Here is a 20,535-nt window from a genome sequence, read left to right on the forward strand (position 1 = left end):
TGAGTTCTCTTTTTGCCTGCGGTAATGTAATTTCCCTGCTGGAGGCTAAGCTCTAAGGAAAGGGATTACAATCACAAATTTTTTTGATGTGTTAGTGCCCCCAGGTGTGGATCATGTGGAGCCCACTGAGCATGTGACGGTGGTGCAGGGCTCGCTGGTGACGCTCACCTGCGAGGCCCGGGGGATCCCGCCGCCCTCGCTGTCCTGGCTGAAGGACGGCCAGCCGCTGTCCCTGCACCGCAACCTGCTGCTGGACGGGCACGAGACACGGCTCCGGCTGCCGGACGTGAGCTCCGCCGACGCGGGCCAGTACAGCTGCGTCGCCAGCAACCAGGCGGGCAGCAGCACCAAGACCTTCAACCTCACTGTGCAGGGTGAGAAGGGCCGTCGCATGCACACCCTACACACACGGTGCTTCCAGATCACATTCCTGCTTCATACAGGCTACACGCAGGTAAACTCAGAAGTTTAATACGGCTGCATAGCCAATGCACAGCATCACCAATACCTTCAACATGACTGTGCAGGGTGAGCGGGGCCGTCACAGCACACACTGTACACACGGCACGTCCACGTCGCATTGCTGCTATGAACGCAGCGTACATGCTACACGCAGGTACACAAATCGCTGCGGTTGAAAAGCCAATGCACTGCAGCACCAAGACCTTCAATCTCACTGTCCTGGATGAGAAGGGCAATCACGTGGATATGCTAATCACACACTACACACACGCCATACACACTCAAGCACAATATACACAGACATGCACACCGCAGTGCCTCACACATATCATCATATATAAGCAAATAAAACCAGAATGAGCTCCTACAGTATTTACCTGGCATACCTACTGTATCTCTGCGATGTTTGTGCTTTAACACAGAGCCTCCGAAGATCTCTGGTTCTGGCTCCCCGGAGGAAGTGTCCATCGCCATAAACAGTCCCCTGGAGTTGGAGTGTGCTGCAGAAGGGGTTCCCCCTCCCACTCTGAGCTGGCTGAAGGACGGGCACCCACTGGAGGGGGATGCTGTGGTGCTGAGAAATGGGGGCTTGCTCAGGATTAGCAAGGTTCAGGTAGGCTTCCACCATGACCTCCATCCCGCCAGAATTAGCCAGCTATGGCTGGGCAATTCGCCTGGTAGCCTGGGAGACATGTGTAGCCAACTGTAGATGTGCACTTAACCCTTTGGTGATCTTTGGTAAGAAAAAAGTATGTAACTCAGAGGCATGAAAAATAGTAAGATGATGTCACACTGTAAACTGTATTTGTAATGGGGAGTCATGTGGAGGGGTATGTGTGAGTAGTAGTAACCATGTCGCAATGATGGGTCTTACTTACTCCTAGAACAGGGGGTTTCAACCTTTTCTGATCCAGGGACCCCCATTCAGGCTCCAGGGGTGACCCCCATCATAAGATAAAAAAGGGTTACATCAAAAAAGTATATGTATATTTTGAAATATTTTTCAAAGTCTATATATAGTCATTGTATATCAAGTCTGGCCAGGGACCCCCTACAGTACCTTCAAGGACCCACTGTTGAAAACCCGGGCCCTAAACAAATACCAACTAATGAGGAGGGGAGGGAGTTCATTAGTACTAGTTTACCTGAGTATGCATTGCTGGCTTATTTCAGTGATGTATGCATCTCCAGTGTTGAGCCGTCCATTCCCTTAAACAAGACCACACCCATTCTGTAAACCTTTGTGTGTTACTGGGACAGGTAGAAGATGCAGGTCTCTATACCTGTCTGGCCAGCAGCCCTGCCGGGGAGGATGGGAGGAATCACTGGGTACAGGTTCAAGGTGAGATACATTCATGTGTGCAAATAGAGTCTCTCTGTGGAACATTCCAGCAAAGTGATGCAGGCTTCCCAGTAGTGCATCCTGTCTCTAATGAAAGCCTGTCGCTTCTTCTCTCTTGTTCAGTTCCTCCAACACTGCTGGGCTCTGGAGACATCCGGACCATATCTGTCCCCACTAAGGGTCACCTGACACTGGAGTGCCAGGCCAACAGTGACCCTCCGCCTGTCATTGAGTGGCTCAAAGATGACGCCAAGCTGCAGGTCAGACAGAATGCAGTGGGTGGGGGGTCATGCAAATTAGCTGTGAATTCTTCAATAAGTAAATGAATCAATGACTGGTTGACTGAAGAATGATCAAATCCAATGTAGAAATGAAAGGCATGCTGTTTTGCATGTTCATGGCCCTCTGATCTTCTGATCTTCTCTGTAGCTGGGTGGGCGTGTCCAGATTCTGGCAGGGGGGCAGTTCCTTGAAATTCAGGACGTGATGCCTGAGGACAGTGGCCTGTACAGCTGTGTGGTCAGCAACATAGCCGGCAGCAACAGCCTGTCCTTCACAGTGGATGTCCTCTGTGAGTATGTCTGTCCAACTGTCTGTCTCTCTGTCTCTCCATGAGTATTTGATTTGAGTACTTGTGGCTGACTATCTGTTTGAGACAATATTTCTGTCAATATATTTCTGACAAATATGGTGAGCAATCCACCGAAACTATCCCTGTGTTTCTTGTATTGGTGACTTACCACTGACCCATCTATCTATCTATCTATCTATCTGGAAAGTCCCTGAAAGATACCTTCAGTGTAAATTGGATTTACCTGCTTCTTGCTGCGCCACATTTTTTTTTGCATTTCTTAGTCTGAATATCCTCTCCACTTCCTCTTCAGTGCCACCGATAATCAAGGCAGGCCCCTCAGTGGTCACAGTTCATGTCAATCAGGCTGCAGTGCTGCCCTGTGAAGCAGAGGGAACACCCACCCCATCTGTCATATGGAGAAAAGACGGCCTGCCATTGGTCCCTAACAACAGCAGGTGAGGAGAAGCAGTGCCTGCAAAGTTTTTGTACCATTCAGGTTTTTGTTTGACTGTTGTTTGAGGAAAAAACTTTTTTTTAAACTGCAGTTTTGAAACTTTTGGGTGTCCCTTTCCCATTCTAACCCTGTCTGTGTATTAATGTGTCCATTCCATTCCTTTTCATGGTCGTACTTTTTATGGAAATGTACTTGTCAAGCACATTGACACTTTGATAAAAAAACACTATATTATGAAAAGCTATTTTAGCAATATTGTATGAAGATCTATTTGCAAAGTTCAAAGAAGTTTATTATTGTTTTTTTTTTTTTTTTGCTGTGACTGGAGAAAGCAATTTATTGTGTTCCTCTGCTCTGAATTTTCATGATTACAAACCAGCCCCTAAACCCATCCACAGAACCTAGCCATTCCAAGACAAGCAATTGCCATTATGTTCTTCTCTAATTAGAACAAAGGCCACTCACAATTTATTGCAATTGGGTAAAATATTGTTAAAAAGCCTTGTGTTGGCCAGCACCTCTACCTCTCTTGCCTTGCCTCTTCTTCCCCCTTATGCTGCGGGGATGAGTAGAGTAGAGGAAAAGCTCTGAGAGTATGTTGTATAATGCTGTATCCTATCTTAAGTATCTTTGGACACTTTGCTCCTCGGTAAGCAGCAGCAGTAATGATGCTCTAGCACTAGAGGATGGACAGGGCTTCAGAGCGTTAGCTGCTATTGAGCGGCCTTGGTTTTAGCTCCACACCGGTTGAACATGTTGTTATGTGTGGGCCAGGTTCACCATCTTGGCTGAGGGCTCACTGCGCATCGGGTCTGCGCAGCTGTCTGACGCCGGACGGTACTACTGCACAGCCTCCAACCCAGCCGGCTCGGACCATCATGGGATGGATCTGCAAGTGTTTGGTACTGGCAACACTTTTTTTTGTTTCATAACTGTCAATGTTTTTCAGTTTTTCAATTGTTCCTTTGAATTTTCATCTGAAAGTTACTTTTTATGTGTTATTTTAGTTCTCTTTCTATATGGAAATTTTGTTAATATAGCAGTATTGTTACTTTTGTTACCTGTTACCAGTATTCACCGGTTTTAGCACCCAGCATAGTTTTAGGGTGAACATTGTCAGACCTGGACATTGTGAACAGTGTCTACTGGGGCTACAGTGTCAGACTCTGCTCCAAATACCCCTTTTTTGTATGTTAAAATAAGTTGTATTGAATGGATGTAGCTCTTCCTGTAGAGCCTTTACAGCACAGCTTCTGAGCTCACTGTTCTTCTCTTCCTGCACCCTGCCCTCTCTCATTGCTCTCTCTCTTCTGTGGGTGTAGTGGGTCCATCTATCCGCCCCGGTCCCTTTAACATAACCATGACAACGGGGGTGCGAGCCATTCTGAGCTGTGAGACCACGGGTATCCCTACTCCCCAAGTGTCCTGGAAAAGGAATGGGACCCCCCTTGACCTCACAAAGGATCCTGGGGCCTACAGGTGCTTACATCCACCTCCAACTCCGTACACACACATATGCACACACACACACACAAACACACACAGACTGTTCACAATGATATCAGCAGTATTTTTTGTATATCAACCAAATCACATATATGTTTTGGTTGATACACACATTTTATTTAGCCGAGTCACTTTCAGGGAACACAGCTGTTTTTGTATTTTGTTAGGAGTTTCATAATTTGTGTTTTTCTCCCTGAAAGGTTACTGTCTTCTGGCTCTCTGGTTATTACCTCCCCATCCAATGAAGACGAAGGATACTTTGAGTGCACATCAGCCAATGAGGTTGGAGAAGAGCGCAGGGTCATTGAGGTCATTCTGCAAGGTATCACCAGTTAACCTGTTCATTTAATATCTTTAGGATGTATCTGTATGTTGCTATTTAAGGATGTATTGCTCTCAGGCTAGGAGGTCCTTGAGAATAGTGTGCTTGCTGATGAATTCAATTAGTCATGGGTTCCTGATAGCTGTAGCAACGGAAGCCTGAACACAAAACACAAGAAATGAGTGTGGAATTTCTCCCTCCCTCTCTGTCTCTCCAACCAGTCCCCCCTTCTATTGAGGATGACATCACCACAGTCACCGCCATCAAGATGTCCCCTGTGATCCTCCCCTGCCACGTGCTGGGTCGCCCCGAGCCAAAAATCAGCTGGACCAAAAGTGGGGCGCAGCTGGGCTCTCGTGGAGGCAGCTATCGGGTCCTGCCCACTGGTAATACACAGCCCTTTAATGCCAGTGTACTTGTAGCACATTACCAAGGGCGAGTCTGTTAGCTTGCATGCTGTCTTTTGTCAGTGCAGTCACACTTTGTCAGCTATAGTAGCGATGTTCTTTTCTTTACACCTGCTTGTATTCCCATGTGACCTTATATGCATTCTTCTGTTATGAACAGGAGTTTGTAGCAGTGTGAAAGTAGGGATGGGTTGGTTTAAATTCTGTCAGAACTCTTCTGACTACCCTTACTGTAGTCCCACCCGGGCACACATATAAGGGTGTAGGGATAGGGGCCCAAATCAAATTTTGTATAGGGCCACCAAAAGATTTGGGGCAGTACTGCCTCGCACTAGCACACCAGGTACCCATGGGATTCCAGTTGTTGTCTGTGAGAGATCCTCCAATCAGTGGCCTGCAGTGTTATCTGGCTGGTCAGGGTCAGTGATGCTGTGCTGTAATGTTCAGGTGTGCTGGAGATCACGAAGGCTGAACCCAGCCATGCAGGAAGGTACACCTGCTCTGCCCGCAACCCCGCTGGAGTCGCCTACAAACACATCACCCTCACCGTACAAGGTTCGCTGAAGGGCTGGGAGGTTGTGTGTGGTCTATGTGATTGACTTACACAGACAACTAATGAGGCTTAAGCAATTCTAATGATATGGGAATACATAATGTATTGTATGTAGAGGGATTTTATAAAATAGTAAAACAAATGCCTAAGGCTATGATGATAATGATGTTGATAATGTTGATGATGATCATTAACGTGACTGTCACAGGTTTGGCTAATAACGTACTGACTACATGCATTATGTTTTTAAAAGAAAGCTCTTTTGAAGCTGTAGTGTAAACACGGTCATGTGGTCGAGTATTTGGTTTTCTCTGTGATGTCCCATGATACCTTATGTTGTTTTGTTCTCAGAACCCCCAGAGGTGCGTCCCATGAAGGAAGAAGTGAAAGTGGTGTTGCATCATGGGATTATTCTGCCCTGCGACGTGCAGGGTTTCCCTAGACCTACCATCACCTGGCAACGGGAGGGTGTGCCGATAGCCACTGGTGAGAACTTGATTGGTGTGTTGATCTAATGCCTGTTTTGGCACCTGTTTTTCACATATCGTTCTTGCTTCTCGGTCATTACTGGGTTTTGGTGTACCATTCGGCTGTGGTTGTTTATTCTGACATTTGTCGGTTTTTGTACAGGTCACAGGCTGGCCGTGCTACCGAGTGGTGCCCTGCAGTTCTCCCGCGTGACACTAGGGGATGCTGGTACTTACCAGTGCATGGCACAGAACGAGGCAGGCACAGCTGTGGGAAGGACACGGCTTGTCCTGCAAGGTACCCTTCATGTTGAGTTCATGGTTGAATAGCATCTTACACTTTGTACTGTGTGTGTGTGTGTGCGTGTGTGGAACATGGTTATAAGGCTAGGACTATGACTAAGAGTCTTCTTGAGTGCAGACCTCTTTTATAATCTCTATTCAGTCTTTCTTCGGTTATACACACATAACTGAATTACTTGTCTCATCTTATTTCACACGCTGTGGCCAATTTACTGCAGTCCCTCCTGTGCTCACTGCCCCAAGCCTGGAGTACACGGCCGTGGTGGGCCAGCCAGTCAGCCTGCAGTGTGGGGCAGATGGGCAGCCCCAGCCAGAGGTGTCCTGGCAGAAGGACAGGCGGCCAGTGGCGGAGGGGGCCCACGTGCGGCTATTCTCCAATGGAACCCTCTGGATCGCCACCACACAACGCAGCGACGCCGGCCTCTACACCTGCTCAGCCAAAAACTATGCAGGCAGGGCCAGCCTGGACATCCGGCTCACTATTCAGAGTGAGTGCTCAATACTGGCCTAAAGGGCACCAGGGTTGTTTTTGAGCGGTTACAACAAAGGGGAAAGTGGTTGAATGTTTGATTTAAATAAGTTTTGTCACCTGAGATTTATTTACTGTGTGCATATGTGTGTGCATTTTTTTGTGCGCATCATATTATTCTATAAGCCATGTTCTCTGAGGTTCAGTTGGTAGTCCTTTGGTTGCTAGAAATAGACGACTCCATTTGAAAGTACATGTTAACTTATTCTCCCCCAGTATGAAATTCCCACTCGCAAGTGTGATCCCGTCTCACCCCTGCAAAATTCCACTGTCAGCACTGGAGAATACGCACCAGTATGCGCATCACCCGAAATGTGTTCAGTCAGGCATGGTTTTCTGTACTCTGCAGTCCACAAGCTGAGCTTTGCAGTTATAATACCAAATAACTGTGCACCTGATACAGATGGTGCTGGAACAACTGGTTGAGGCAAAATTTAATGATGTAAAAAGAAAAACTAATGAAATGCTGCTATAGCCAATTATGAAGTGGTTCACTAGCCTTCTACAGTCTACTGTAGCTCATTCTGGATTTGGGCCCATCACCATAATATAAACAAGGCCCTCAATGAGATGAGAACAGCTGTAGTTGCCCCTCAAGTAGAAAAATATTGCATGCAATTTTAAAGATTGTGATTTAAGGTTGTGTGCTGTTCACAACAGTATGGATAGACATAGATCCTCTTCTAACATCTCCTTTTCCCTTCTGCAGTCCCACCCATGATTCCAGTTGGTCAGTCGGAGCTGTCAGTTATTCAGGGATTCCAGGCGCTGTTACCCTGTGCTGCCCAAGGACTACCCGAACCCAGGATTTCCTGGGAGAAGGATGGCATCAAGGTGGCAGGCCTTCTGGGAAAATTCACCGTTCTGCGATCTGGAGAGCTGATCATCGAGAGGGCAGAGGTCAGAGGTCAACCTGTGTAGCTGTGTTTGGAGTCACAGATTCTCTGTGCTGTCCAGATGGTCATCTCCATATTCTCTGTATGGAATGTTCTGTCTCTGCTGTTTTGAAGCTCAAAATATGCATAGTTGCTGGCTAATTACAAATACTAATCAATGGGGCTTGAATGAAGACAGAACATTCATAGCCAGCATGGCAACACTGATGTTAGACCCGTAGAGCTACAGGGCATGGTGGCTATTATTTTCATGTTAAGTTCAGTTAATTCACGAATGCAAACCTGCTGAATCATCTAATTGTTCAATGAACTTTAGTTTTCCAGGACAAATGTTGGTCCATACCTGGTAGTGAATTAGTGAAGGACTGCAGGAGCTGATCTGGCTTTTATATAGAACATCTGTGAGAGTGACAATTGTAATGAACCAGTGTTTGTTGCACTCTTCAATTCCTGTGATTGACACTCATTATAGTAGGGCTGCATGTGATTTTCATATCTCTATGTATTTGCTGAGGCTAAGAGCATTGGCACCATGAATACATATAAATGTAAATACAGCAGCATTCCTCAGTGGAATTGTTCTTATGTAGTTCTTAGGTCAGTACCAATGGCAATCAATACAGATGTGCTATAATTACTGTATTGACTGTGCTGGACCAGGTCATGCATGCCCCACGGCTCTAGCTTCTACCCTATTTTCTCACTGTGCTGTTCGGTCTCCCTGAATGCTTTCATGCATATCCAACATCAAACATTTGAGCAGAAAATGAACATGTGAAAGAATAGTATTTTCAATGTTCATAATTTGAAACCCTTGTGTAACGTAGTGTGCTGCAATTATTTGGGAACATGACAAAGCCAAAATGATACTGGTTAAAATCTGAGGTGAAGCATTGTTCTATTTGTTCAAGGTAGATTACAGCTTCTTTTGTAATTCTACCTGTATGCATTTCCTGATTTGTGACATGTAACTATTGTTAATCACCCCGATTAAGCGTGCTCCTGCTAAGCCAAACATACAATGATGCTATTGTCTCTGCCGTTCCCCTGGCAGCCAGGTGATGCAGGTGTGTTCACCTGTGTGGCTGTGAATGCCGCCGGCACCGCCCGGCAGGAGATCCGCCTGTCCGTCAACATGCGGCCTGCCTTCAAGGAGCTGCCGGGCGACGTGACGCTGAACACGGGCCAGCGCCTCTCCCTGTCCTGCCACGCCCAGGGCATGCCCATCCCGACCATCTCCTGGACCGTGAATAACAGCCCCTTCTCTGGTACAACATAGCACCCCCACCACACTCTGTCAGGAGTACTAATACTGGGCATATGTCATCCCTTGTCGTTTGAATAGCTTAAAGTTTTTCAAAGATGTTTCTTACCTTAAACACAATAGTAATTATTATCTCTGTGATAATAATACAGTACAATACAATAATATAATGCAGTACAATAATAACTGATGAATGCAATTATTTTTGTCTAAATGGCTGGGTGCTCTGTCATAATTTGGAAGAATGTAGTTAGTCCATTAAGTGGGGGATATTCTTATGATTTCTTATGCAGATTTATATTTTATTTTCCTCCAAGTAGATTTTCTTTCCTGAGCTATTACAGATGATTTGAGCATAAATTGCATAGTAATTACATAAATGTACTACAAAAAGCCAGTAGACAAAACATTGTTGAAAATTACAAAATAAAATGTTTATGGCAAATAGTATGTGACGTCTGCTGAAAACAGGTACCTGCAGTACACCAACATCCAGACAGAGCGGTATCATTACAAAGAATAATTTAATGAAGGGTCCAGGTCAAAAGTCCAAAAGTCTGGGTCAAACGTTGTGTAAGAGCATCTGCTAAGTGCCTGTAATGTAATGTGAAAGAAGTGCTTTGGACTTATTGTCGTATTGCTGTGGTATTGAGGTCAGAAAATGGATGGGCGTGTACACAGCAGAGCAGCTAAATGTTTCCCCTGTCGATTTTCTGAGCGTGGTGACCTCTTGCTTCTCCCAGGTCCCAGAGTGGATGAAGCAGGCAGGAGCTTGCTGGTCATCGAGAACGTGTCCGTGAGTGACGCGGGCACCTACGTGTGCAAGGCAGACAACAGCGTGGGCACCATCCGGGCTCTCTCATTCGTCCGTGTCAGAGGTAGACCCTCGTCTGTGGGGAAAGTGGCAGAGGTGGAAGTTAGGAGGAGAAGGTGGTGATAAAACAGCAGTGCTGTGGCCAGTGGCCACCCTCTAACTTTATGCTATTTAATAAGAAGACAAATCTGACCGTCCTGTTCTAAACGGTGTGTTTAAGTTTGGCCTTACAACATAGCTTGGTCCTGTTGGGATGCATGGAATGCTGGGTTTTTCTTAACCTTAAAATCTACAACCAATTTAGACCCAAGAAACCAGGTTGAGTGATGAATTGTTTTAGCTGATCAATTAATCACTGACTTTAAAAGACAGATTTCAATGTGGGTGCAGCTAATGCTGCTGCCATTTTGTGAACTTTTGGGCTTATACATTTATTTTTATTTTATGTGATTGCTATGCACTCCTACAATTTAATGACCCATATTATTTTTATTTGTACTGTATTTGGATATGAACCCTAGAAGAGAAGGTAAATTAAACTAATGGGTTTCTAAATGAACAAATTATTAAATTAAGTACTGAGTAATAACAAAAAACCAGCATAACCTTTAGTACACCAGGATCAGGGTTGCGAACCCCTGATTTACAGGATAATACACTTTATGTGCATTTAATTTACTTAGGATTTTTACAATGACAAATAAACAGAATAAGTAATATCATTTACTAAGTGACTTAACTATGTTTCATTATAGTTGTTTGAGGAGGAGAAACAAAAAGTTATGTTTTGGTGTCTGTACCCTGTCCCCCTCCAGAACCCCCAGTCATCAGTGGGGAGGCCCACAGCTCCCAAACAGTGCCTCAGGGTGCCACGGCCCTGCTGGACTGCTCAGTCAAGGGTGACCCTGCCCCTTCACTGCGCTGGCTGCGGGACGGGCGGCCCCTGCTCAGCACCCTGCGTCTGCACCCCATGCACAACGGCTCCCTGGCCATCTACGGCGTAACGGTAAACACACAGTTTGCATGACCTTTGACCTCCCTTATAGCCTTTATGGCCCCCCTTAACCAATGGCTCAATTCATATGGTTGATGCACTGAAATGGGTCGACTCTTTAACAAGACAAGAGACTAGCATGACCTCCAAGTGCTGAGACGATGGAACTACTGGTTACAGAGGTCAGGAATTTAATCACATAAACCAGTATGTGCAATCATTATGTAAATTGTAGTATATATTTATAGATATAAATGTATTCTACGATCTTTCTTTACTTTGTTTACCCTTGCCCTAAAGCTTGACAATACTCAGAAGTTTCAGGGCTTTGAAGTTCACTATTTTTGGCCAGGGCACTTGGCTCCAATGTGCACAGAAAAACTTTTGAAAAGGAAGAAGTTTACTGGAACATTCTGTGATTGCTGCTGAAGTTCCCCAAGGCCCAGGGAAATCAGATTCTGGTTTAGACTGAGTGGCTAATGGAATTAGTGTCTCGAGAGCGAGGTTCTTTGGGCTCCCGGCCTGGAATCCGAGTGGCTGGGCTGTAATGCTGTTACAGCTGTAATTGACAGCGTGGCTGTATCCCTGTGGCAGGGCCGCTGGCGGCAGGAAGCAGCAGTCTTTTATGTCATTTGTTTTCTGTATCCTTCAATATAATGGCAGTTATTGTAAACAACAGATGTTTTTTTTAAAAATATATTTCCATATTATGCTTTTACACTAGCATCAAGGACAAAATCCACTCTGGAATCTTTCCAGTGCTTGAAGAGGATTAGCCCACTAATTCATAAAACTATTGTATTTCCATTGTGGGCTGTAAGGAGCTGGTCCATTAACTGGACAATAGAAGAGTTGGTTCCCAGAGTAAGGCAGGCTGCTATAGCACCTGTAGCAAGGTGCTAAATTTCCTCAGTAATTTCCAGTATATCAATTTACTTGTGGTTAATACATGGATTATACATATTCAAAAATTAAATGTAAGTGGTACTGTGTGCAGTATACGGGACATGCTATGGTAATGCTCCTGGCTGTTTATGCTCGTGTTTGCGTTTCAGAGTGGGGATTCAGGGGAGTACCGCTGTGTTGCAGAGAGCGATGCTGGAATGGCAGAGAGGACCGTCGCTCTGAAAGTGCAGAGTGAGTGACTCATTATCAATTTCTCACTTCTCATATATTATTAATATAGCATCTGGCCCATATCTAGCTCTACGCGGCAGTACATTTCCATTTGCTAAAAACGTTATTACTGGTTGCTGTGTACTTGCTATATCTTTATTAGGGCCACCAAACAGCACCACATGCATGTCCATGCCATACTGTATTTGCAGGATTTTGATGTTATTATTGCATTTGCTAATTCTATTTATTAGCTGCGTACAAACATCATGCTCAATACTATAAGTGGGTATACGGGAGTAACAATATTTTTACATGCTATGAAGATGTCAATGCAAATTTAGAAATGTCTAAATTTCTAAAATCAATTGTCTCATTAACTGTTTTTGTCTGTTGGTTCAGTCCCTGGAGGGTTTTCTAGCTGGGGAAATTGGGGCCCATGTAGTGTCACATGTGGGCAGGGGGTCCAAGAAAGAATTCGATTGTGCAACAATCCTGTTCCGGCCAATGGCGGGAGACCATGTGAGGGACAAAGCACAGATTCCAGGAGCTGTCACTCCAAACTTTGTCCAGGTAGTCTTTAAATCCAAGATTATGTTCATGTTCCTCTGTCTTAACAGCCATCCAGTTCATCACAGAGAAATGGGACTTGGGTCATATGGGTGATATGCTTGAACGTGTCCAGAGCAGGGCATCTTTTCTTCCTCAAGTTTCTCTACTCTGACATCACCTCTGTCCCTTTCCTGATTGGTGGCTCCAAGGAGAGGTCCCTCGGCGTGCACGGGGCAGCCTCATAGGGATGGTGAATGAGGAGGAGTTTGGCGTTGCTTTCCTGGAGGCCAACATCACGGACGACTTAGAGCAGGGCACCAGCAAGCTGGAGGCCCATGTCAATGACATCCCAGCCAGTGTGGGTGAGTGCACTCATATGAGAGGGAGAGCGGGGATGCTACCAAACAGGTCTGGTGGAATGGTTTAGGTACTGTATTTGGGCAAAGGGGTGGGAAGGGGGGTCATAGGTGTAAATCCTACATACTCTTTAGACCCAAGAAAGCAGATGACATGAATTTACTTTTTAACAGAAAAAACCTCAGCAGACCCTGTGTCTCACTGGGACCAGGGTCAGTGAGACCTGCTTTATCTCAATGGCTCCAGCTGTTCAGGCATAGAGCTCCGAGATGCTGAACAATATTGCTACCATAGATACAATATATCACCCTAGTTTAAGGGCATCTACCATACAGTGCATTAGCAATGGTAGCATACATAAGGAGGGGTGATGTTGGGGTTGTGCTTGGAGTTAGAGGTGATCTGAACCTTCCGGGCTGTGCCTCAGGTCCGTTGCTGCGTGTGCTGCTGTCTGTTTTCGCTCCCATCTACTGGACCACCGTTCTGCAGACTGGCGGTACCAGGAACGGCTACTCACTGACCCAGGGTCAGTTCAGACAGGAGTCTCAGCTGGAGTTTGAGACAGGTGAGGATGGCTGTAGAACGACAGACCTTCATTCCCTTGAGATAAATAGGGAAACTTTGAATAAATAACTTAGTTTGTGTGTCTGCTAGGAGGTGTTTATTTCAGAGAGCGGGACATGGTGTTGTAACTTTATTTTTGTAACTAGGGGAGATCCTACGATTGACCCATGTGGCTCGAGGTCTGGACGCAGATGGAGTTCTCCTGGTCGACATTGTCATCAATGGCTTTGTCCCCCAAATCCTGTCCGGATCTCACATTAGCCTGCAGGTCAGTACAGGGTCAAGTCTCATTGCTGTTTTACTTTGTAAAACGTCTGGGGTCCAGCCAACATTGCGGCACCTGGCTGGATCCAGAATCCACTTCACTGAGCATGGGAAACATTGACTAAATGACTGCCCAACTATTTGATTGACCTCTCAAAGAGCTTTAGTTCTTGCAGTACTACATTACATAATCAGATGTCGATGAGTGCCCTGAGGCATGGCCCTCATCAACCATCAAATTGGTCCACTCTAACCATCCCCCTTCCCTGACTCTATGCCCTGCTCCTTCTCATCACTTCTAAACCACTCAAAATGCTAATATCCATGGAATACCACTGCTATATATGCACATTTACCCTTTGGACTAAATGTGTTTATTCTGTACATTTTGACAATTTTGAAATGTGTGTTTTTATGTTTCATATTGTAAATTATATATGTATGTGTAATTCTTGTCTATTGAGGTAGTCTATTTCTGCTGTCAGGCCCACTCCACTGGATCAAATTCCTGGTATATATGAATATACTTGCCAATAAAAGTGATTTTAATTCTGATTCTTATTGTGATGGACCCCAAACTGAAACCTCAGGAGCAAGCCTTATGTCTGATTTGAATGCCAGATTTAAAGTGATTTCAGCAGCCCCGAGACCACCTTTCATACCATTATAGAATATGACCTAGTTTCTAGAGATAAAAGATTTAAAGATCCTGTGCAATTACGATTAAAGTTTCCATTACGTTAGAAGATAAAGCTATATTCTTACTTATTATTTATGAAGTAAAGCAGTAAGATTTCCTTTTCGTTGTTGTTAGATATGCCATTTCTAAACATGAGTGCTGTATGTCTGACACAGCACATTCATCCTGTATATGGATATGGATTTTATCTTCAGGTCGTCTCCGGATTGGCCAACCACTAAAAGGTTGCACGGCTGAAAAATGTAAATGCCATGTTAATCAAGAAATAACCATGGTCTTCAAATGACCAATACCAAATCATCTTGTGACAGGCAGTATTTGGAGAAAAAAAACTTATATAAAATGTCGACTTTGACAAGGTTTAATTATCGAAGTATTTGGTTTATTCAGTCCTTTTTGAGTAACTATTAAAAGATTGCTATTTTGATTGGACCTGGTCTTTAGAAGAGATAAATGTCTCTATAATTTCTTGAGCCAAAGTTTAAGAGAAAGATTGAGGCCTAGACTTTAAAGTGCACATGCTCTGGAGAGGATTTCTGACCTCAGTTTGTCCTCTTTCAGGAGTTTGATGAATCCTATGTGCAGACCGGCCCAGGGCAATTGTACGCATGGTCCTCCCAGACCCACCAGCAGGGCGGCGCTCCTCTTTTGCTGCGCTGCAACCACTCGCTGGTGTACGAGGGGAGTCAGGACCGCCAGGGCCCCCTGCTGCAGCTCCTGAGGGTCTCGAACATCAATGGGGCCTATAGCCGGTTTACCTTGAGTCTGGACTTCCAGCTTACTGTGTCCCTCCTCATTCCTGGTGAGTGCCAAACTGCTAAATACATGTTTGTGGTTAACAGGCAGTGATTGCAATTACTGCTAGATCAAGCTTTTTGTTTTTTTCTTGCCTGTCTTTTAGTGTTGAATATTAACCTTTGACCTTTATACCTATATTCTTAGATGGTGAAGGAGAAACCTGTCCTCAAGGCTTCATCCTGGATGCAACCTCATACTGTGCTGGTAAGCCATGTCTGCCAATGGTGATTTTAAATTCATGAGTCATCCTATTAAATGAAATTAAGTCAAAAGCCCAAACAACTAAATTCTTTGTGAAATATTTTTCCCATTTTTTAATGGACCAGGCCCACGTTCAGCTTTATAAATCAAAAAATGCTTCTTCAGTCATAAATTATTTAGAACATTCTATTCAATAAAATGGCATAGAATAAGATAAATAAGATTGTGGTTCATTAGAAAATGCACCCATCAAGCTTTGTATCCCAAACGGAGCCCAAAACACCAGCCGTTATGACCGAGAGGCTGCAATCTAATATGCCACTCAGACCAATATTCTGCTCCGTAAATGAGCACATCATCCACAGTGACTCTGCACAAATCGTACGATTACTTGATTTGCCAAAGATATTTGGAAACACAAATCCGTTTAGATTTAGAGATAGATGGCAAGAATTCATGTAAAGCGGTGGCCCAGTTACCTCTTGGACACGATGCAGTGTTTCCTCGCCATATTCAATAAGCTCGGACAACACGAGCACTACTGTAGAAAGTGATTATCTTAATTTCATTTACAGCCTAGCACTTTTCTGATGCTGGCTAATGTCTTCCGGCCTCAGTCCACAAAGCTCAGCCTCACTCACTCATGCTCACAAATGTGCGAATTCTGTTGATCATTGGTGAACAAGCAGTTTGCTAGTTCAATATATTGTAAGTTTAATGTGTTGAAACTAAACAGTATTGCAACTTCTAACGACATTCTCCTTGTATTTGCTCCTGTTTGTTTGTATGTGTATATGTGTATAATGTGTGTGTGTGTGTGCATGTGTGTCTGTATGTGTGCATGTGTGCGTGCATGTCCTGTGTGCGTGTGCGTGTGGCTGTCTGTCCTTTCTCTCAGATGAGGACGAGTGCGCTGTCCAATCCCCTTGCTCTCACTCCTGTAATAATGTCATGGGCGGATTTTCCTGTGCCTGTCCATCCGGTTTCAGCATCTCCCCGCACTCCAACACCTGCCAAGGTGAGCCGCTCGGAGCACTGGTAGACATCTTTAACTGACAATCATCCTGCACCTTTTTTTTAAGGTGACAATAAATCATTTTCATTATTAACTTTATTGGGGTTATATCAAAATATGCAGAATATATAAATTTTATCTCAGCTGCTACCACTGATGTTTGAGCTCTTGCTGGGATTTGATCTTGTTTCACATCTGAGATGTTATGACCATCTTGTTTAGGCTTTCGTTAACCTAAACAAAAAAGTGATTGTCGTCATGCCTAAATGATTCTGACATCACAGGTGCATTCATAGAAATGTATAAGCTGTATCTAGTTGTGCGAAAATCAATGCAAACACACCTGCAGTGTTGAACTAGGTTTGAGATGAATATGTTTATTCTTGAGAGCTTTTAAATGGAGTAAAATGACTAGTATTTATTAGTAAAAAGACTAAACCTGAGTTCCCATGGGATGCATGACAGGACATGTATGTGACCTCTCCCTTCAGATATCGACGAGTGTGCTCAGGGCTCACACAGGTGCCACTACAATCAACAGTGTGTGAACACTCTGGGAACGTATCGATGCCAGGCCCAGTGTGGGCCAGGATTCAAGCCCAGTGCTTTGGGAACCAGCTGCGAGGGTATGTGTGCTATATGGGAGAATTTGAGAAAAAAGAACAAACTTTATAAGATATATAAAAATGACAGTACTGAGAGTAATAAGGCTGAATATTGTAATATGTATGCTTATGTTAAAAAAGACCTAAAGGTAGCAAAAAGGCTCTTTGAAAGGCAAATTGCCCAATATGCAAAAAGTAATTAAATAATCATATAATCTCTTCAAGCTTAGTAAAAGGAGTCTTTCGGTTGAGTTGTCAGTAGAACAAGGGGGCATAAATGGAAATTAGCTGAAGGTAATGTCTGCACAGACATCAGGAAATATGTCTTCACACAGAGAGTAGTCTGTGTGGAATAGCTTGCCTGGTCATGTAGTTGAGGCAGAAACTCTTGGGGGTTTCAAGACCAGGCTTGATACAGTGCTAGATACTATCTAGTTAGTACCCTTTAGTGGTAGAAAAATGGGAACAAGGTTGGGGCTGAATGGCCTGCTCTGGTCATTGTTATGTTATGTTATGTTATGTTATGTTATGTTATGTTATGTTATGTTATGTTATGTTATGTTATGTTATGTTATGTTATGTTATGTTATGTTATGACCAGACAGCAGGAATGGGTCGATGGACGAGCTCTCCCACTGCCTGATTTATGGTTTTGGGTTCATTATTGATTCTCCATTTTCAAAGCTCATCAAATGAAGACAAATGGAAAAACAGGGAACAATCTGTTTCAGATCAAAAAGTGACATCGTTCTTCACTCGCAGTTGAAACACAACATTAATTTTAATTAGGAGTTACATTTTAGTTGCTGTTTTAGTGAGGTTGACCTCTGACCTCTGTCTGTGACTGAAACGTGTGCGTGTGCATTTGTGTGTGTGTGTCTGTGTTTCAGATGTGGATGAGTGCCAGGAGTCCTCCCTGTCACCATGCCATCAGCAGTGCATGAACACCCTGGGTTCCTTCCGCTGTGCCTGTCACCCAGGGTACCAGTTGTCCGGTGTCCGCTGCTTAGGTCAGTAACATTGCAGCATGTTAGCAGTTACTTTTGCTATGAGCTAAGGTACTGATCAAGGGGCTATCTGTGCTACCCAAGGTAGAACATTCTGAAACAAGGAGAAAAATGCATTTGGAATAAGTTGTCATTTGTACCAGCCTCGTTTGGACTGATATGATATCATCCCTGTCTTATTGACAACATAATGTGATCTGTGCAGTTTATAGAGAGACATTTGAGAGAAGAATCAGTGAAAAAAAAAAAAGATCAAGTGAGTCTCAGAGAAATAAGTTAGAGGTTAGAGGCTCCTTTGTCCTTCTGCTGGATTGCTGAAGGTGAATCTCTTTGTGCTTCCATACATTTAGACATCAATGAGTGCACAAGGAATGTGTGCCCGGCCCACCAGGAGTGCCGCAACACAGAGGGCGGGTACCAGTGCTTCGACAGTTGTCCAGCTGGCATGACCAAATCGGAGAGCGGGGCTTGCGTAGGTAAGAGGACCCCGGCGGCCAATCGGGGAAGCCCTGTCGTTGATACGACACGTGCGTGCGGTGTGATGTCACGCCAGGTTTGAACGCCCACTCTGCCTGCGTGTCACAGATGTGGACGAGTGCCAGGACGGAAGTCACATGTGCCGCTACAGCCAGATCTGCCAGAACACTGTGGGCGGGTACGGCTGTGTGTGCCCCCGAGGATACAGGTCACAGGGCGTGGGTCGGCCATGCCTGGGTAAGCAAAATTCTGTTTTACATTACAGGCATTTAGCAGACGCTCTTATACAGAGCGACTTACATTGTATCCAATTATACAGCTGGATATATACTGGAGCAATGCAGGCTAAGTACTTCCCTCAAGGTTACAACGGCAGTGTCCTACCGGGCAGTCGAACCTGCGACCTTTAGGTTACAAAACCAACTCCTTAGCCATTATATTACACTGCCGCCTACGCTGCTGTTTTAGTTTGTGCTACTGTCTTTTCTTCATTTTCTCATTTGTCAATTTTATTATAGATTAGTTAAACAGAAGAAAGCTATTTGAAAGGTTTGTCTGGGAAGGTGGAGGGAGAGGAGGACTTGGTATGATTTATGAGTCTCAATGGCCTCTTTTTCAGACATTGACGAGTGCACACAGGTGCCCAGCCCCTGCGCCCACAAATGCCGCAATGTGCCTGGCAGCTTCCGCTGCACGTGCCCGCCGGGCACCACGTTGCTGGGCGACGGGCGTTCCTGTGCCGGGCTGGAGAGGGGGCAGGCCCCCGCCAACGGCACGCGGATCTTGGCGAGGCTGCGGCCGCAGCTGGTCTCCACGCTGGGCCGGCCGGTGCTCTCCCGCCTCTCCGTCCAGCCCCAGCAGCAAGGCCTCTCACACGGCGGCCGGAACGGCTGTCCGCTGGGGTACAGCCGCAGGGACGGCGCGTGCGTGGGTGGGTACTGGACCAGGAAACAGCGCACTCACACTGACTCAGCTCTGTGACCAGTGATGGAAAAGGTCAGGCGAGGCAGCATTTCAAAAACAAAGACTTCAGTTGTCGTCATACGCTTTGACTGTTTGATTGTATAAAGCGTACATGCACAAAAGAGCCATGTTCAGTGTTGGCCCTCATTCAGTACATCTTGTGTTGTTTTGTTCCTTACATCAGTGCTTCCCAACCTTTTCCTTCTGCTGCACACTTTCCAAAGTTGAGCCCATGTTGCTCTGTCCTACAGTGACTGATTCTGTGACCTCTCATTATATCTCTTTGCATGCATTCTCTCTCTCGGGAATTCAAATAAAATTCAAATCAAAATGCTTTATAGCAAAGGTATTTAATTAGGTAAATATCAAAGTGTAACGCTCTAAATGTAAACATTAAAACTTACATCATCAGTAAACACATGGTTAGGAAAACCGATGGAAAACAAAATGAATAGTAATAACAATGTTATTAATCTTCTTGCTGTCTTTCTCTCTGTGCAGATGTAGATGAGTGTCTGCTGAGAAAACCCTGCCAGCACGAGTGTCGGAACACAGTGGGCAGTTTCCAGTGCCTGTGTCCCCCAGGTTACCAGCTCTTACCCAATGGGAGGAGCTGCAAAGGTGAGTGTGGCTGGCTGCCCCAATGTGATTAGAGCAAACTTCCTGGTCTGCGATCACGTCAAATGCGATGCACATTTCCCATCTTCCTTCTTCAGATATCGATGAGTGCACGGAGCAGGGCATCCAGTGTGGCCCCAACCAGATGTGCTTCAACACTCGTGGAGGGTACCAGTGCCTGGACACGCCCTGTCCTACCTCGTACCAGAGAGGGGGCAGTCCTGGGTAAGGAGCAAGTGTGTGTGAGGGAAAAGCTCAGCCAGGCCATGAACTATAGGTAACAAGAAACCTGTTTTCGGCTATGGTTGTACACTGGAAAGCGGATACACACCACTTGCAGTGCTGGTGGCTGGATGATTTCTGCAGTTGGTACAGGCACACAGCAGCATACAAAGTTGACAGTACAATATG

The 20,535-nt window shown here is 45.0% G+C and overlaps 1 protein-coding gene across 1 annotated transcript in view; it reads left to right on the plus strand.

Annotated features, from left to right (window-relative positions):
- Positions 1–20,535, plus strand: part of hmcn2 (hemicentin 2) — a 61,166-nt gene that overhangs the window by 38,963 nt on the left and 1,668 nt on the right. The window contains exons 48-80 of the mRNA XM_035435556.1: positions 96–374; positions 885–1,075; positions 1,723–1,804; positions 1,928–2,064; positions 2,234–2,375; positions 2,689–2,833; positions 3,607–3,734; positions 4,155–4,311; positions 4,539–4,660; positions 4,882–5,046; positions 5,515–5,622; positions 5,972–6,106; positions 6,251–6,385; positions 6,609–6,878; positions 7,629–7,819; positions 8,870–9,083; positions 9,823–9,957; positions 10,709–10,899; positions 11,943–12,024; positions 12,406–12,576; positions 12,765–12,917; positions 13,340–13,477; positions 13,623–13,744; positions 15,002–15,242; positions 15,383–15,442; positions 16,338–16,457; positions 16,946–17,080; positions 17,950–18,069; positions 18,417–18,542; positions 18,652–18,780; positions 19,163–19,474; positions 20,008–20,127; positions 20,223–20,349. Of these exons, the coding sequence (XP_035291447.1) occupies positions 96–374; positions 885–1,075; positions 1,723–1,804; positions 1,928–2,064; positions 2,234–2,375; positions 2,689–2,833; positions 3,607–3,734; positions 4,155–4,311; positions 4,539–4,660; positions 4,882–5,046; positions 5,515–5,622; positions 5,972–6,106; positions 6,251–6,385; positions 6,609–6,878; positions 7,629–7,819; positions 8,870–9,083; positions 9,823–9,957; positions 10,709–10,899; positions 11,943–12,024; positions 12,406–12,576; positions 12,765–12,917; positions 13,340–13,477; positions 13,623–13,744; positions 15,002–15,242; positions 15,383–15,442; positions 16,338–16,457; positions 16,946–17,080; positions 17,950–18,069; positions 18,417–18,542; positions 18,652–18,780; positions 19,163–19,474; positions 20,008–20,127; positions 20,223–20,349 (5,083 nt within the window). The remainder of the gene's footprint in view (positions 1–95; positions 375–884; positions 1,076–1,722; positions 1,805–1,927; positions 2,065–2,233; positions 2,376–2,688; positions 2,834–3,606; positions 3,735–4,154; positions 4,312–4,538; positions 4,661–4,881; positions 5,047–5,514; positions 5,623–5,971; positions 6,107–6,250; positions 6,386–6,608; positions 6,879–7,628; positions 7,820–8,869; positions 9,084–9,822; positions 9,958–10,708; positions 10,900–11,942; positions 12,025–12,405; positions 12,577–12,764; positions 12,918–13,339; positions 13,478–13,622; positions 13,745–15,001; positions 15,243–15,382; positions 15,443–16,337; positions 16,458–16,945; positions 17,081–17,949; positions 18,070–18,416; positions 18,543–18,651; positions 18,781–19,162; positions 19,475–20,007; positions 20,128–20,222; positions 20,350–20,535) is intronic.

Source organism: Anguilla anguilla, chromosome 10 (genome assembly GCF_013347855.1).
Source record: "Anguilla anguilla isolate fAngAng1 chromosome 10, fAngAng1.pri, whole genome shotgun sequence".
In the NCBI taxonomy this organism is placed as follows: Eukaryota; Metazoa; Chordata; class Actinopteri; order Anguilliformes; family Anguillidae; genus Anguilla; species Anguilla anguilla.